The sequence below is a fragment of the Lepisosteus oculatus genome, chromosome 24 (genome assembly GCF_040954835.1).
Source record: "Lepisosteus oculatus isolate fLepOcu1 chromosome 24, fLepOcu1.hap2, whole genome shotgun sequence".
Lineage (NCBI taxonomy): Eukaryota > Metazoa > Chordata > Actinopteri > Semionotiformes > Lepisosteidae > Lepisosteus > Lepisosteus oculatus.
Window position 1 is genome coordinate 5,103,396 of NC_090719.1, and position 17,230 is coordinate 5,120,625.

The following is a 17,230-nucleotide window of genomic DNA, read 5'->3' on the forward strand; positions in this document are numbered from 1 at the left end:
ATGCAAGCATAAAAGTTCAAAACATTTACACTTTTGATAGATAACCTTGGACAAACTGACACAGCAAAAAACACATATTTGATTTCCAATACGAAAACAAAGCATAGACGCAACAGCATGCTGTCTGTATACTCTAGTTATTGAATTGTCCTGAAAGCCCCACTTTAAAACACACTGGATATAAATAAGGTTCTATTTTGGAGTGTCACACTTAGACCTTTTAAACAAGAGATTCATTTTGATCCAGTGTTATTTAAGTGTAGCTAAATCCCCAGGACTTTCATTACCGTTGCAAATGAGGTCATTCTAAGGTAAGTGAAGCTACTTCAAATAAATTCCAAACAGTTAAAGAGCAGCCCACATTTCAGCAGTCCAATGCGCCGATATTTTCCATTATGTACATTACAGGATGCCTGTTGGAAATCTCACCACTGTTTTCTAGACTAATCATCAATACGAGCTCCAGGATGAACTCAGTGTGCTGCAGCCATGCCAGGTAAGGTAACCACACCAACTGAAAAACCTTCTGTAATTAACTGCCTGGGTGTGTTAACTGTGCTTTCAGCCCAACAGCTATGGGAAAGCTTTTTCAAAGCCAGGCTGTGTCAGATATCACTGGAGTCCTTGTAATAATGTTAAAACTGTGAAGCACCAACAAGCCTTCGTCTCTGTTTCCTTTAAGAACTCTCACTTTGCAGGGATGGACAACACTAGAGCTCTGGAGTGGATAGGGCCCTAGCATCCTTTCATCCTAAATCAGCTAATTGGTAATTCAGTTTATTATAAAACAATTACCAATACATATTTTTATTGATCATCTATTTTTTTAATTTTACACGAGTACAGCCATTTCTGCTGTAACATGTTTTTCCATAACACTAATTGGCTGTATGATTTATCATGAAATAACGCCTTTTGCAGGTGCAAGTTGTGCATAACGTAATCGTGTACCGTATTCACGCGTCACTAGTTCCACTAGAATAAAGACGGTTGCGCAGCAAGACATGCTTGGGATCCTGGGGGAATTATCTCACACATTGGTGTCAGTTTTTGCCCAACCTGCATATGCAACAAATGCATCTGTGCTCAGCCCTATTTTCATCCTTTAGAAACATTGATAGAAACTTTGCTGTTATAATGAGTGGCAAGGGTATGAAGCATTCTGCTAGTGTGTGAGGTGCTCGTGAAAAGAAAAGGAAAGCTATTACTCTGGAACGAGACTGTTGTTATAAAGCAACATGAGAGAAACAAAGCAACATGATGTGATTCGAGCTATTAGGCTTAGTAGTGTGTATTGTTAACATTTCATATATAAAACGTCTCTCCTTCTACTGCAGAATTTCTCATCGCTCAGCAAAGTAAATACTGATGCATAATATGCCTTATTATATCTATTTTTTCCACAGTTTTCTGTTTAAAATGATCACGATACACATTCAGAAGTTATACATTCAACAAAATTTGACCATTTACTATAGAATAAATAACTTCATTTAAATGTAGCAGAAATGCCCGTACCTGGAAACCCTGCAGGAACGCTCAGGTACTAGTGCGGCCCAATCCTGTCATTCCAGATAAAACTACACTGGTGTTTTTTCTTTCCTCCCACATTTGGAAAACAGCCCCCTACCCACCTCAAACACACACTTCTCCAGATCTGTTGCTGTCAATAGTCAATCAACTGAGTTTACAGCTATGAATTTACACAAACATGCGAGGGATACAGACAACCCACAAGGCATGAAGTCGAGCCATCTGCTATTTTTACAATTTAAACTTTAAAGCAACAACTGCCCATGTTAGCATCTAATGGGTGATGCAGTTTTCACTGAGAGAACTGCAGGCTTACAGAGGTCAGTGGTACATAACAAGCCAAGAATAGCCTGTCCTGTTGAAACCAACCTGACCCCAGAAGTACTCAGACAACTTTACACTACTGGGGTTGTCCAGGTCACAGTCATATAACAGTTTATCACACTGGGCATCTCTGAAATATAAGGCTCAGCTCCAAATAAATGCCTTCAAGGGTGGAGTCACTTGGGAATCCAGAAGATTATAGTGTTCTTCAACCCTTTCCTGTTCCTGAGGACAGCAAGCACTGAAAACTCTGTTTCTTCTGTAAGCCAACTACGAACTGCAGAAGGCTGAATATTCACTCAGCAATCAAGAGCACTGTCTACGTTTCCTGAATGAGAATAAATTAAGACTGCAGCAGAAAGCAACAACACCTCATAATGTAGCATGAACTACGTTGACTCACTACTGATGTAACTGTTAAATAAAATCTCAGTAGTTATAAAAGGAGTTTTATTCACAACAATTTAAATGCCTTACTTTTAGAAAAACTGGATTAATTATAAGATTTTCAATTTGCAAGATGAATCTGAGTATCACAAGATTTTTCTGTAAACTACAGCATCTTAAACACAGAACTAAATCACTTCTATTACACTATTAAACTGTTTAATCGAATCATATTGCAGGCCTATCAGATACTACAGGCTTGCTTTTCGACTCATCATTTCCAAAACATCTCTAGAAAACAGAATAATGTCTTGTCATTTGCCAAACCGCTTTATACCATACGGTGTCGCGGTGAATCCAGAGCCTACCCGGCAAGCAACAAGCGCAAGGCAGGGTACACCCTGGACGGGACGCCAGTCCATCGCAGGGCCAGTGCAAGTCAATCATACAGGGGGACAATCTGGAGTCCACGGTAAAGGCTGAGGAGGGAAATTTAGCTCAGACACCAGGATAACTCCCTACGCTTATCGAGTGCCCAGGGATCTTTAATGACCACAGAGAGGCAGGACCTTGGTTTAACGTCTCATCCAAAAGATGGCGCCCACTACAGTATAGTGTCCCCGCCACTATACTGGGGCATTAGAACCCACACAGACCGCAGGGTGGGCGCCCCCCGCTGGTCCCACTAACACCACTTCCAGCAGCAACCCTAGCTTCCTAGGAGGTCTCCCATCCAGGTACTGGCCAGGTTCAACCCTGCTTAGTTACAGTGGGTAGCTAGTTGAGAACTGCAGGGTGATATGGCTGCTGGCGAAAGCAGCATAATCTACCATGAAATTAAAAGTATAGTAAGATTTATACATTTGATAAAAAAATGCCTGGACTGTATTGTAAAATGCTTAGGATGTTCATTTTATGGCATCGTGGTTACATTTCTTACCATGAATGCAGTTCAAATGCAAAACAATGTGAACCAATACACAAAAGGAGTCCCAAACATGTTTATGTGCATCTTTTTAATGATTGAAATTCACTGGTCTTGACCAAAACAAAACTATGCATGACTCCTGTTCACTGATAAAGGTCATTTAACTAGGATGAAGGCTGCAATTTCCTGAATATCAGCAGGACAGTGTAGCACCAGCCAAAACACAAGTACAGCAACCCACTGAACAGCTCCTCGACCAAATAAAAAGGAACTAATTAAATGCCAATTTTGTGGACTGGAGACAAATGGTAATCACACATACAAATAAATTAAAAATAAGCTCAGTTGTAAAATGAACCCTAATGCAGTAATATGACATCAAGAACATTTGTTTGTACATAAACTAATTTTGGCATTAATACACATTAAAAGGCCTAATGAAAATTCAAAGGACAGGCACAAAATGTTAATATTCTACTAAGACTTCAATCAGAACTGTTGATGACTGATAACACAGGTCTTTCAAATCAAACTACGGAATTACAAATGCAACTTTAAGAACCTTCCAGTAGAGGTTCCAACAAAATTAATAGCAGTTTATCATTGCCATTAAAGATGCAGGTGTTTTGAGCTGGATTGGCTGTGCAATGTGTGTAAAATAAGAAGAAAGACCAGAAGAAAAGGTGTATGCAGTCTGAATAAAGTTGTTATTGTAAGAAACCAAGTATCATGCAAGACACTATTTACAGCCTCCCTCTGATCTGCTCCACCACTACAGTCTTAAATATTGAAATATTAACAGTCAGAACACAGAGTACAGTGTAACACAGTGTAACACCCGTAACGATAACCCATATCTTAAAAACCAGGTCAAGTGGGGAAAGAGGCGTCTATGTAATATTTTAACCTCCTTTCCATGTAATGCTCGCTCTGGAATGTTTCCTTATTAGCTGCCTGGCCAGGGATTACTATCAGTCCTGAAAACACTGTTTTGCGTGCATTATTAGAACAGAGTTCGGCTCCAGTACACAGCACTGAACATCCCCCGTCAGCAAATTTAGTGTTTACTCAATTTACACAAGGTTTGCCCACGTCTTTTAACTGGGATGGCACAGTTTAACCTTCTTCCCTTATTCCAACAGTATTCTTTAATCGCCGTGAAGGATCCAAACAATGGAAATTTAAGGGGAATACTAAACCTCTTGAATTGTCAATTTAACATTAACTTATCTGTCACACCAGTCGAAGGACAGACCTCATTAATATTTAAGTACAATGCGTCTCGCAACATAATAAAATTTAATGCCCCTGCCAAATACATTACAATTAGTGGTATCATTATTTACAAAAACAAGATTTTTCCCCATATGTATTCAAACAAGACAAAGATTACTTTGATAATCTATTTAACACACACACTCTGTTACAACCAGTGACAGCAATGTAAGTATTGAAATTCTGAAATATCTTTTGCTTCATAAAAAAAACAGAGTGCAGGGGGTGACAGGTGTAGATTTTCTTTGCTGGTACCAGGATTTGATCATGATAATTTGCTGATTTACAGCATACACAGCGCCGCTTACTAAACAGCAGAGAACTCAACTATGCCAAAAGGCCAGGTTGGGAGAATTCTACACTGCCTATGTTTCAAAAAGAAGGGGTGGGTGACATCAATGCTGTAACACGCACAGTGCTTCTGAGTCCAGTTACACAAGACAAGCATTGAAAATCAGGGTGAAACATCAAGTCAGATTTAATTAAAACTAATTAACAGACACCTTTCACCCAGCAAAACTCAACTATTGTAGTATTTTGGACTGATTGCACAAAAGAAATTATGTCTATAATTAGCCAAAAGGTTAAATTTTTAAGAAAAGAGCAGCCAGAATATAATTTCTTAAAACACAATCTTGCCTGAGCTGCATTCCTCAGATTCCTAGAGAGTTAAGCAAAAAGCTGCATTCCCTTTTAAGATAACTTTGGAGATCAGAAAAGAGGCAAGTTTTTTCATACAAATCAGTATGTAATCGGAGGCAACTATAAATTGAAGTGAGGCCTGTAAATGCCTGCTACTATCTCACTCTAAATCAATTAACACTCAGATTGGTTCAGCAGTGATTAAAAACAAATCAAGTTACACCACAGCCAACTGTTTCAGTTCTGAAGTTGCTGTGCAACATAAATCAATAAATAAATGAGGTCTGTATAACCAACACAAGAAACAATACAAGATAAGCTCATCAGAAATACTCCATGAACCTCACACCAAGCTTTGCTTTTGGCAGTCCATCTGCAACAGGATCTTTGAATATCTGAAAGGAGCTAATGGTCATATAGCTTGTATTTCAACTACTTTACCAAAATCATGCATTTTAAATGTCAAATAGTCTTAAGCTTTAAAAGTTCAAATTCAAACAATCCATCTAGGTCAAAACAATTCCCAATCACATGCCATGTAATCCATATGTGTACCCTACCTCTGTGCACACAGCTAGTAAGACACAGAATTTACCCACAGAAACATTCAATGCTTTTCCTAGCAAAAAACAAACACAATGGGAATAAACTGATTCACCAAGAGTAACTGTTTAATAAAACTTCAATAAAAATGTATTCCTTAAGACTTACTTCTGTCCTAAAGGATCGAAGTCTCATTTATAGATAACTGTCTTTACTTAAGATTAAAACAATTTTCCACAAAACAATTTCTTTCTCAGAACAAAATGACTGTAGTGTTTGTGTTATCAGCTCTGAATGGAGCACACAGAATGCTGACCCCTAGTCTGTAGCTCTTGTCCCTAGCAAGGACAGACTTAACTGGTCTATTTTATTTTGCCAGTGATGCATATGTAACAAAGACCGGAACTAGGCTAGAAACACTAACATAACAAGCACCAGGGTCCACAAGCAGCTACATCAAAAACAGAAGTTAAAAATTGATTAAAGTAGATACAGACACTGCATTTCCAGCTTACTGTGCATTCCTGCTATACTGCTTTCAGACATCTCTATGTGTGAAATATGTCTTAAGTCATAGCTTAATTTAAACAATAGTGGTCTTGTAATCACCACTTACAAACATGCAGCAAGCTCCTTTAATTTATATACATAATTTAAATGATAACAGAATGAGGCTTTTGAGTTCTAGAAATTACACTAACCTCTGACCCTTCATTAAAGCATGTTAAAATCAAAACATCTCTTACGAAATCTAATCTAAGTAAAGTACCACTATTTTCTGTTAAAACTCAGCTCCCAGGTCGTCTGAGATCTTTTTACTTGGGATTTATAGCTTAAATTATTTTTTAAATGTAATTTTGTGCAAATGGCTCTTTGCTTTCTGTTACAACCTCCCTAAAACAGATCAGGGATCAGGGAAGCTTCAACTCGTGTGGTCTGTTTACATTCTTTCAGCGTCCAACTTCCTTCGCCGAATACTGGGCACTACTGTCTCTTGCTGCTCTTTAACAAAGAAAGACAAAAGACATACCCCCCGAATTCCCTCTTTTCTCGCATTAAAATAACCCTACCTAAACCATCCAAAGTCCTTGTATTAACAACACGCAAAATCAGTTGAATCAGTTTTGTCATTTTCCCCTCAGTCCTTTTACCTGTACAACAGTACTGTGCACAAAGAAACACACTTCCAACATCAAACCCTTGACACACCGTATACGTGTGTGGTTTGGTGTGGTTTCCGGCGTTTACGGTTCGACCATTACTGGGCCACCGTGTAGCACAAATGAAGACGACATTTTCAATCACTCCGGGGTGAATCCTGTAACAGATCCTGATTAAGACTGGTCACATACCGATATTAAATCCTAAACCCAGTATCTCAGTGATGATCTCACTGGCTCTCGATACAATGCCTTAAAAAAAAATTGATCCGGCATCGCAAATGTGAACAATGACCGATCGGTTACTTACCTATCCCGTAGGCTTTCGCGAACAGCCAGCGCAGATTAGCAGCTATTTTTGCCCGGGATGAATCATAGAGCTCCAAAGGTACAACCTCCGGCCCCCCGTCTCCCCCAGAATCCATCTTCCTTCTGGTGCTGTCTCCCCCAGCACAGACATCTACATCCATCCTACAGCAGAAAGAAAGCCCAGGCTGATACTTTCACATCCGATGTGTCTTTTTTTTTCTTGTCAGACGACCTAGTCGCACAGATACAGAAAACAAATGCCATACACATACGGCTTCGTTAAAAACCCAAATGCTTAATTATCTGGAGGCTGTCAAAGCGGAGCCTGATGTAAACTAATTAGCTTGATTAAAAATAGAGCTGGGGAAAAAGAATTAAAAAAACAGTGCCACAAAGCCACTGAAATATGCTTCGTAAACAAAACCGGAACGCCCATAAATACACATTTTTCGACCCTCGCATTGGGAATTCAATCGTTTCACAAGTTGTTAATCGTGACATTAAAACGTTTCGTATGAGGCCTCGCCTGTTCATCCACATACATACAGGCAGATGACATTTTTCAAGCTGGGCGTGATAATGCCAAGTGCAGCTATAATCACAGCCCAATTATAAAATAAGAAGATACAAGGTATAATTAAGAATGAACGCAGCGAGTAATTTTCGGAGGAATCCCTTTTCGAATTTAAAACGATTAACAAACACGTATTTGCCGATTAATAACAGTGAATATTTAAAAACAATTTCAGAAATACTGCATATAGCATGGCATATGGCACCGGCAACAGAAAGCCGAAAAAATAATGAATGAATGTTCGTGTGAACAGGCTAAACAGACAGCTTTTTGTTACGATGGGTGACAAGCGGATTAAATAATACCTTTAGAACCGTCCAGGATCCACAATCCAGCTTTAAATGTTAGTTTAAAAAAAAAGGCAACCAAGACGTATAAAGGGAAAATAATTCAGTTCCACTGTGGCATATCGGCCAAGCAGCACCAGCAGCGGAATCAAAAGGTCTCCTCCCCAACAACGCGATCCAATCTGCGGCCTACATGGTAACCGCCACGGCAGGGAGAGAGAGCGAGCAAGCGGGGGGGAGAAAAATGAGAAGAAAATAAAAAATAAATAAAAAGAAAGGCTTGCAAATTTTAACCACCCCCCCTAGATTCCGATGACCGGGCTCTTCCGCTGCTCTCTCGCCTGTCTCCAAGCCGAGCAGGCTGCAAATCAGTCTTCGTTTTCAATAAAATAAAAGCTCTACCTTGCCGACACAGCCAGTGCAGAAAGCTTGTCTCTATGGGGATCTCGGGCTCTGCCTGTATTTCGGTCGGTCCGTTACGGGGGGGGCGCATCCAGCACGCCTGCGTCAAGATGGGAACACCGAGCAATAATCGCCGGTGCACAAGCGGGGAGGGAAATTCAAAACGCCACCGCGGTGAATTACATGAACGGGCCAGTGTAATTAGCTAACGAGAACAGAAATGGATGTTAAAACCGTACGCCACACGGGAGATAACAGTGATAACAGACAATAGGGGGCTTTCTCGAATAAATCAAAACTAAGCATTTTATATGTACAGTAATTCACACACTGTCCTGTATTTGACAGGAAAATGGCAATCAAAACGTGTCTACCGAAATAACGTTGGCAGCGCTACATTTAGTTGAATCTGAAACGCAAAAACTTGTACATATGAGATTTATTTTAGCAGCTTTATAAAAAAATGTTAAAAAATAAAAACGTTGTAGGGTGGTTTACATCGTAAATGGTGCAATTGATTTCATCCACGAGAGGCTTCTGAAAAACATGCTAACGTAACAATTTAGCACCAAACAGATATCAGCCTATATGCTATGTATTTTGCTTATGTTTTTTTGTGTTATGTCAATAGCTGTTATATGTATTCCTTGTGTTATGTGACAACATTTAAAACCAGAAATGCTGCAGGTTAAATTTTGTTTTGACCCATTTTTCACCCACAAGAAGAGATTAAGAAGTAAAAAATGTAGAAACCCCAGTTTACATCTGTCTGCTCAATAACTGCTGTTAATCAGTGACCTTGAATGTCTGTATACACACAAAAACATTTGCTTACAACAGAAGAAGGCATGATTTGAAAAAAATCACAAGATACGAGTGAAATGTGATGTGCTGGAGGTACTAAAAGATAAATCAACAAAAACAGCATGGATGTGGGCAATTGTTATTATTATTATTATTATTATTGTTAATATTATTTTAAGAAAGCAGCAAATTCAACTGTATAAACATTTTGTCCAGTTTGATAGGCCATTATAAGGGCTACACTGCATATACTAAATTTGATTAATGTTACAAGTATTCAAATGAATAGTGTACATACTGTATCTGAACCCTTGGTGAAGTAAGGGGCTTCTGTCATCGGTGAAGGTTATAACTATTGAAAAGCTCACTATTGCTGCTGCTTGCATCTACATCTGCATACTTTTAATGTATGTGAGACAGAAATGACTATCCACAATCAAGAAACAGCAATCATCCATGTATTCACTCACTTTTTAGCTCTTTCTCATTTTATTTGATCACATCTGCTGAAATGAACAAGTCAGGTGGGGTGAAAGTGGGGGAGGGGGATAAGGGGCTTTCATGAAAGATCTGTTGAAGTGAAATTCCACTGTCCATGTTGGTGTGCTCAGCCAATTTATTGATTTTGTGGTTAATCCTGGACAACTACCCTGCTTACTAAGAAAGCCTGCCCTTGCTGAAATAAGACCCCCTTTGCAGTCTAGCAACAAGTCTGAATATATGACTGCTTCATTAATTCTTGGTTGTCTCGGTTGTGGTCATCAACCAGTATTTATTTGAGCAGTCGCTCCTATATTTTACCCGATCTCCCAAACCGTGTAACACTGTAAGCTATCCATCCATCCACTTTCTAACTGTTTCTTCCAAGTCAGGGACATGGGAGAGCCAGAGCCTATCCAAGTAAGCAGTGGGCACAAAGCAGGGCACACCTTGGACGAGTCGGAGGTCCATCTCAGGGCACACACTCAAACACACTCACACCGGGGCAAATTTTCCCAGAAGCCAGTTAACTTACTAGTATGTTTTTGGATGTTTGAAAACCCACATAAACACAGGGGGATCATAGCTGGTACCCCATGCTTGGAACAGAACCTAGGGCCTCAGTGCTGTGAGGCCCTATATGCCAACATCCCCATGTAAACTACTCTTCACTAAAATCTACAAAAGATATAAAAGATATCTGTAAAAAACTAATGTTTATCATTATTCATATTCAGATATGGCCAAATGAAGTCAGGACTGTTACAAGAGCCAATCTCCCAGTCTCAGATCTTGATAATTATTTATATTAGCACTTGGAGGATAATTTTACGGTTAGCTCTAAAAATGTGTTAAAAACACTAAGGTAGTGGTTACCCCCCAACCCCACTGACATTGTGTTTAAAACAAACCAGAGCTTTAGTTTGTTCAAACTAAACAGTGCAGTATGGATAGATTTCTGACAGGGCTGGTTTGTAATTCCTGTTTAGAATCTGTTCATACGACAAAGAAGGAATGTAATTCAAATTAATTATTTGAAACAAAGTCACACAGCATTGAGGTTTTTCTTATACTTAGTAGGAAACAAGAACCTTCAAAAACGAAAGGACTCCAATCACTCGTCACTGTTTTTTATGTGGCTTTAAGGTAAAAAATGCAGAACCCTCAAGTGCTAAAAACCTATTTAAGGTTTTGAAAAGAAATATCAATGTGAGTATTCAAACAGAGGCTCATCTATGATCTAGATTTTAGGATTAAATCCTAAAATCCCAAACCCCTAAAACAAATCCATTTAGTGATGATTGTTTTAACTGGTTTGTTTTCAAAAGGAGTTGTATAACACATTCTCTTATAGCAGATAATAGGTATGAAAGGAAAGCTTTTTGAAATGGACGTTCTAAGAGGAAGACTGAAATTCAAGGCCTGATTAACTCTGATGCAGAACTGCATATCATTATTGGTAGAAAAGCTCTGTACACTAGACAACAACAAATAAAACACAGATGGAGAGATACAGGTTTTCCACATTTTAGTAATGGAGCTGTGTGGACAAATTGAAAACAATTCTATCATTCCTGATAGGGATTTTAAAATATAGCTTGAAACACCAAATGTGCAGTGCAGTGCAGTGGCTCTGTGGCTAAGGATCTGTGCTTATGGCTGGAAGTATGCTGGTTTGTATCCTGTGGCTGGCAGAGGAATCCTACTCCAGTGGGCCCCTGAGCAAGGCCCTTAACCCCAACTGCTCCAGGAGCACTGTATAAATGACTGACCCTGTTTTGACCCCAAGCTTCTCTCCCTGTCTGTGTGTCTCATGGAGAACAAGTTGGAGTATGCAAAAAAAACAACAACACATTTCTAATACAAGAAATTGTATATGGCCAATAAAGTGATCTTAAAAGTCTGAAAACTCTTGAAAAACAGAATCGGTTTTTGAATAATGTCTCAAAATGCCAGCCAGAAGCACCAGTAATTCAGTTGTAACCATTAACAGTTGTACCCTTTAATGTAACCATTAAAACTTTCACAGTGCAAGGGCTGTCATGACAGTACAGAACGTCCTGTACGGTAGTGGTGCCAATTTCCATTTCAAACCCGCACAAGTGACTTGCCCGAAGCGATGGATCAGATTGCACTCGACAAAGAAGGGGCACAGCCCTAGGACACAGTCTGATGCAATCTGTCATTAAAAATCGTTCTCAATTTTTGTTGCGCATATGTGATATAATGTGATGGCCAAGTGCGTCCGGCTTTAAAATCTGGGGGGAACGGCTTGCGGAACGATTATAGGGTTGGTTGGGGTTCAGGAAGGGGCAGGGCTGACGAGGTGTCGGGGTATACTATAAAACCACTTTTCGTCTTGAATATTCAACATGCAAAAAAAAAACCACTAACTCTAAAAATTTACCAACTCTAACAGACACCTGCCTTCTAAAATATCAGTCTACGACTAAGGACGTGTCAAGAGGGTGTCCACGCAGGTCAAATAACTTCCGCACTCGAGTCTGACCCCAAACGGTTGTTGCAGATTTCTTATCGCGCATTTTGGTCCTCATAATAAAATCACGGTCTCTTGTATTTTTCTTTTTTTTTACGTTTACGTTTTTTTTTTATTCGAAACCTTCCTCCCCACTCCCCCGCCAAATCTCCCATAAGGAATCTGAGTACAGATAAAAATCCTTTTTTTTCTGTCATGCAGTCAGTGACTTGCACCTTTTCTGACGAGCACGGTACAGCCCCCTTCTTGTCGTGAAATACTCCATGGTAACGGCCATCCCGAGCGGAGCTGCTGGTCCTCAGTCACCGGCTTCCTGGAGCTCGTGAAGCCTTTGTGCTTAACGCAGCCTGCGTAGCACCGAGCTCAGCTGCCCAGCAGAAGAGGTCTTGGCTCCCAGCCCGATTGCTGTGATTCATATCCAGTAAAATGCCTGATGCAAATGTTGTGCGTCTCTGTGTGTATCTGGAATCGGTTTTCTCTGGTCTCCACGGCAACCGCAACATCAAGATTTTTTTTCTTCTTTTTTCAGAAACATGATATCATGAGCAAAGCACTAGGGGAAAGGGGGCATTTTCAGCATCTTTGAGGCAATATTCCCGACTCAGATAAGATAATTAAATTATACGGAAGGAAGACACCGTTTTATTTTTCTAGATCTCAAATGGCACATCTTTTGCGAACATGTAGCTTCTTAAAGATTTGTTGGGACATTTACTGCAGGAAATATGGTTTTAATTTTATGGTTATAAAACACTCTGGCAACGTTGAAAATACTGTAAGACCGACTAAGGAGAGGGAAGGTACAGTATCTCTGAGCATCAAGCTGGGTTACCTGCTCCTTGCTTAGTGATTGTAAATTGCTCATAGGCATGATAACTGCCATCAGAAGCACAGCTATATTAAACCTTTTATATTTTCAGTATAACCCTTTGAACACTAGGAACTACTAGGAACTGGTTAAGGACAAATAGACCTCATGTGCAAATGTGGACATCCCTAATTAAAATTATATCTAGAATTATAAATCAACAGTACCTAAAAATAAAATTTGATAACTGATGGTTAAAAGATACAGTATCTAAGTAATGTGATATCTATAATATTTAATAAAGAAGTGAGAGACATAAAGCAGATGGATGAATTTATAGTAGGTTTTGTATTTTTTTTCTGCCTTCCCCAAGGAGTCCTCAGAGATTTGTTCTCTTATTGTTATTATAGGGGAAATATAATATATTGTTACAATAGGTAAGTCTTAACATTATTGTAATAAAGATCTATAAAAAATAGTGTGCTTTCGAGATACTTTAGCATAGAAAAGAGCACAAACAGACATACCACCAGCAGTTAAAATTAATGTGTTCATGTATACAGGGGATCCGGGCCCTTTAAAGGAAAAACTTTGTATGTAAAGAATAAAAAATAAAGACTTTATTTCCAAGGGTTTCCAAGACCTGTGTAAGTGTACTTATAACTAGAATGAAGTGTAATACACAGGATTTAAAAGCTAAAACTGCTTTATTTCAAACAAGCACATTGTTATTTTTATTGTATTGAATTAGTATAAACAAGATTGTTTTTTCTTCAATACACACTAAACAGATGCCAACAGATAATCTTCTGTTTCTGTAAAAAGAGATAGCATTACTGCATCTGTTTTTAGTTTGGTAACTAAACTAAATTTGCAGTTTACTGGAAATAAACAAGTAGGATAACCATATTACAGCTTGTATGGCACAGTGGTTAATGGTGCTGTCGTGCTGTGGTGGAGGTCTGGGTTCAATTCTGAACCTGGGGTGCCGTCTGTGGTAAATTTGTATGTATATGGTGTAAAACTCAACAACAGACTCTTGGTGGCAGTGCTTTATAGTTAATTTTTTTAAAATAAAGTGCTTTATGTACATTTTTTGTACAAACACATACAGACCCCAGGTCAGTCCTGAGCATTATTATGTGCTCCACACTGAGAACATAATGGAGGCAGGAGCAAAACTTTTTCATTGATAAAAAAATCAGAAACACGAAAGGGTTATAATCATCTTCAGTATGAATACTTCTTGCAGCAGAAAATCCAGTGAGTCAGCACCTATAAATAATAAATGATAATAAATCATAATGATAATAATAATGAAGACAAAGAAAAAGAAGCCAACAGCTATATGCTGTTCTATACAGCAATATACTGTACTGGGGGCTGCTGGCTGGAAGTGAGACCTCCTGGGAAAGCTAAAGTTCCTGCTGGAAGAGGTGTTAGTGGGACCAGTTAAGAGTTCTCACCCTATGGTTTTTGTGGGTCCTAATGCACTGGTATAATGATGGGAACACTATACCGTAAAAAGGCACTGTCCTTCAGATTGGACTTAAAAACAAGGTCCTGACTCTCCAGGGTGTTCTTTGAAAAGAGTGGGGTTGTTAACTCTTTGTCCTGCAAAACTTCCCCCTGGCCTTAACCAAACATGGCCCTCTTAATGTTCCCATCTATGAACTGGCTTCATCACTCTATTCTCAGCCCCACCGAAAGCTGGTGTGTGGTAAGAGTACTGGCGCACTGTCTACTGTATGCATCATCCAGGTGGGCACATTGCTGGTGGTGGAGGGGAGTCTCCAGTACCTTTAGAGCGCTTTGAGTGGAGTGTCTAGAAAAGTGTATGTAAGAGTAAAGATTATTATTAATACGTTCAGGTGGCCAGCTGCATTAGCATGCGTAGTCTGCAAAGGAACAATAGGTTTAGTCCATGCTGAAAGAGAAGAGAGAAAACACATTTCGGCTGTGAATGTAAATGTATTATTAATAATACATTTTAAACTTGGCACCTGGCAACCCACTGAAGCTAAGCAGGTGTGAGCCTGGTCAGTACCTGGATAAGAGACCTCCTGGGAAAAACTAAAGTTGCCGCTGGAAGAGGTGTTAGTGGGGCCAGCAGGGGGTGCTCACCCTGCAGTCCATGTGGGTCCTAATGCCCCAGTATAGTGACGGGGACACTATACTGTAAACAGGCGCCATCCTTCGGATGAGACGTAAAACCGAGGTCCTGACTCTCTGTGGTCATTAAAGATACCAGGGCGTTTCTCGAAAAGAGTAGGGGTGTAACCCCGGTGTCCTGGCCAAATTTCACCTTGGTCCTTACCAATCATGGCCTCCTAATAATCCCCATCTATGAATTGGCTTAATTACTCTGCTCTCCTCCCCACTGATAGCTGATGTGTGGTGAGTGTTCTGGCGCACTATGGCTGCCATCGCATCATCCAGGTGGATGCTGCACATTGGTGGTGGTGGAGGGAAGTCTCCATTACCTGTAAAGCGTTGAGTGGAGTGTCCAGAAAAGCGCTATATAAGTGTAAGCAATTATTATTATTATTATAACTTCCATCAACACTCACACAGGGTAAAACGAGCACCATCTTGTGGCCAAAAGGAGAAACTGCAGCCTAAGGGACTAAACATGTTTGGCCGGTAGCCAAACTCGCCAAGGTTGTACATGCAACAGGTGTAACAACAAAATATTAATTTCATTTATGTAACATTTTTCATACTAAAGCATCCTAACGTGCTTTACATATAAAGTAGTTAGCGATCTGCTTCATACATTAATGACATGTGTTACCTACATTGGTGATATGAAGCAGCCATTATATGCCAGCAGTCCCAGTACACAGCAGAACAGGACTTTCTTAAGTAATAACTGAAGCAGAATTTTACTCCAATTAATGGACTTTAGGCAGGTTAGATTCAAATTTGTAAATGATGTTGTATCTTTAATGACCAGGTAATCACGATGTTGGTTTTATGTATCGTCCTGCTGCCCAGTCTAGTGGTTTAGTTTGGCAAGTACATAAAACCTGAACTGTGAAAAGTTGTTTATCATTAACATCAGAATATGTAGGTATGTATATTCTTTGATCTTGCATGACAAAATGTCATAACTGAATATAGCACTAATCTCCTGGTGATGTCAGTGTCTAATTTGTGAATTGCCCACATACTTATACACTTGTACTGAACGCTATTACTGTAGTTGCTGTTGGGCAATTATGAATTGAAGACAGGAAATGCTAAGGCACACCAGGACCTTACTGTGCAATTGAATGTACTGTGACAAAGAAAGCAAGTTAACCAAATCATCTGTACAAGTAAAGGTTTATTCCACGTTGAGAAGAGAAGAAAAGAAACACAACATCTTAAGGTGTGTCAGGCTCCACAGCCAAAATGTTGTGTTTCTTTTCTTCTCTTTTCAGCGTGGAATAAACCTTTACTTGTTCCTTTGCAGCCTACACATGCTGACACAGCTACCTACTTGAACCAAATATTCTGTGTTCAGCTAGCCCTGGTACTAGTAGTTTTGCATTACTGAAACACCTTTACCAATTTGTATTTGCTCACATTTTGTGTATGGTACTCAAATCAGAGACGAAAGCAGACTTTGAAAAACATGTTGAAATACAATGAAGGAAGCCTTTTGCAACCAAGGTGCATCACAGTGCTGTTTGTGTTGGTAGAAATTATGCTTTACTGCATTACAATTAATAATTCCTTACAGAATTCCCTTCAGGATACTGACGCAAAGCACAATGGGGACACCGTTTCACCATATACCAGCTAATAGTGTGGAGGTGAACAGAGTGATAAATGCATTTTTTATAGATGGGGATTATTAGGAGGCCATGATTGGTAAAGACCAATGGGAAATTTGGCCAGGATGCCGGGGTAACACCCCTACTCTTTTCAAGAAACACTCTTGGGAATTTTAATGACACAGAGAGTCAGGACCTCAGTTTTACGTCTTATCAGATGGCCTTTTTACAGTATAGTGTTGCCATCACTATAGTGGGGCATTAGGACCCACACAAGTGTGAGCACCCCCTGCTGGCCACACTAATACCTCTTCCAGCAGCAACCTTCGTTTTTCCCAGGTGGTCTCCCATCCAGGTACTCACCAGGCTCACACCTGCTGAGCTTCAGTGGGCTGCCAATTGTGAGTTGCATGTTGATATGACTGGTGCACAAACCCACCATTCATTTATAAAGATCAATCCCATCTTACCAAAGGTCACATGATGACCTAGAGCACAATACACATCAACAAGCTA

The 17,230-nt window shown here is 39.6% G+C and overlaps 1 protein-coding gene across 12 annotated transcripts in view; it reads right to left on the minus strand.

Moving 5' to 3' along the window:
* camsap1b (calmodulin regulated spectrin-associated protein 1b) overlaps positions 1 to 12,626 on the minus strand; it is a 44,598-nt gene extending 31,972 nt beyond the window's left edge. For 8 of the 12 annotated variants that reach the window (XM_015366784.2, XM_015366781.2, XM_015366783.2 and 5 more), the window contains exons 1-2: positions 12,361 to 12,626; positions 7,103 to 7,263 (exon numbers count right to left, since the gene is read on the minus strand). In XM_015366784.2, coding sequence (XP_015222270.2) covers positions 7,103 to 7,263; positions 12,361 to 12,422 — 223 coding nt within the window. In that variant the 5' untranslated portion in view covers positions 12,423 to 12,626. Of the gene's footprint in view, positions 1 to 7,102; positions 7,334 to 7,980; positions 8,459 to 12,360 lie in introns of those variants that run through there. The other 4 variants (XM_015366788.2, XM_015366787.2, XM_015366786.2 and 1 more) reach the window with 4 other exon arrangements.
* Positions 12,627 to 17,230: the final 4,604 nt, after the last annotated feature.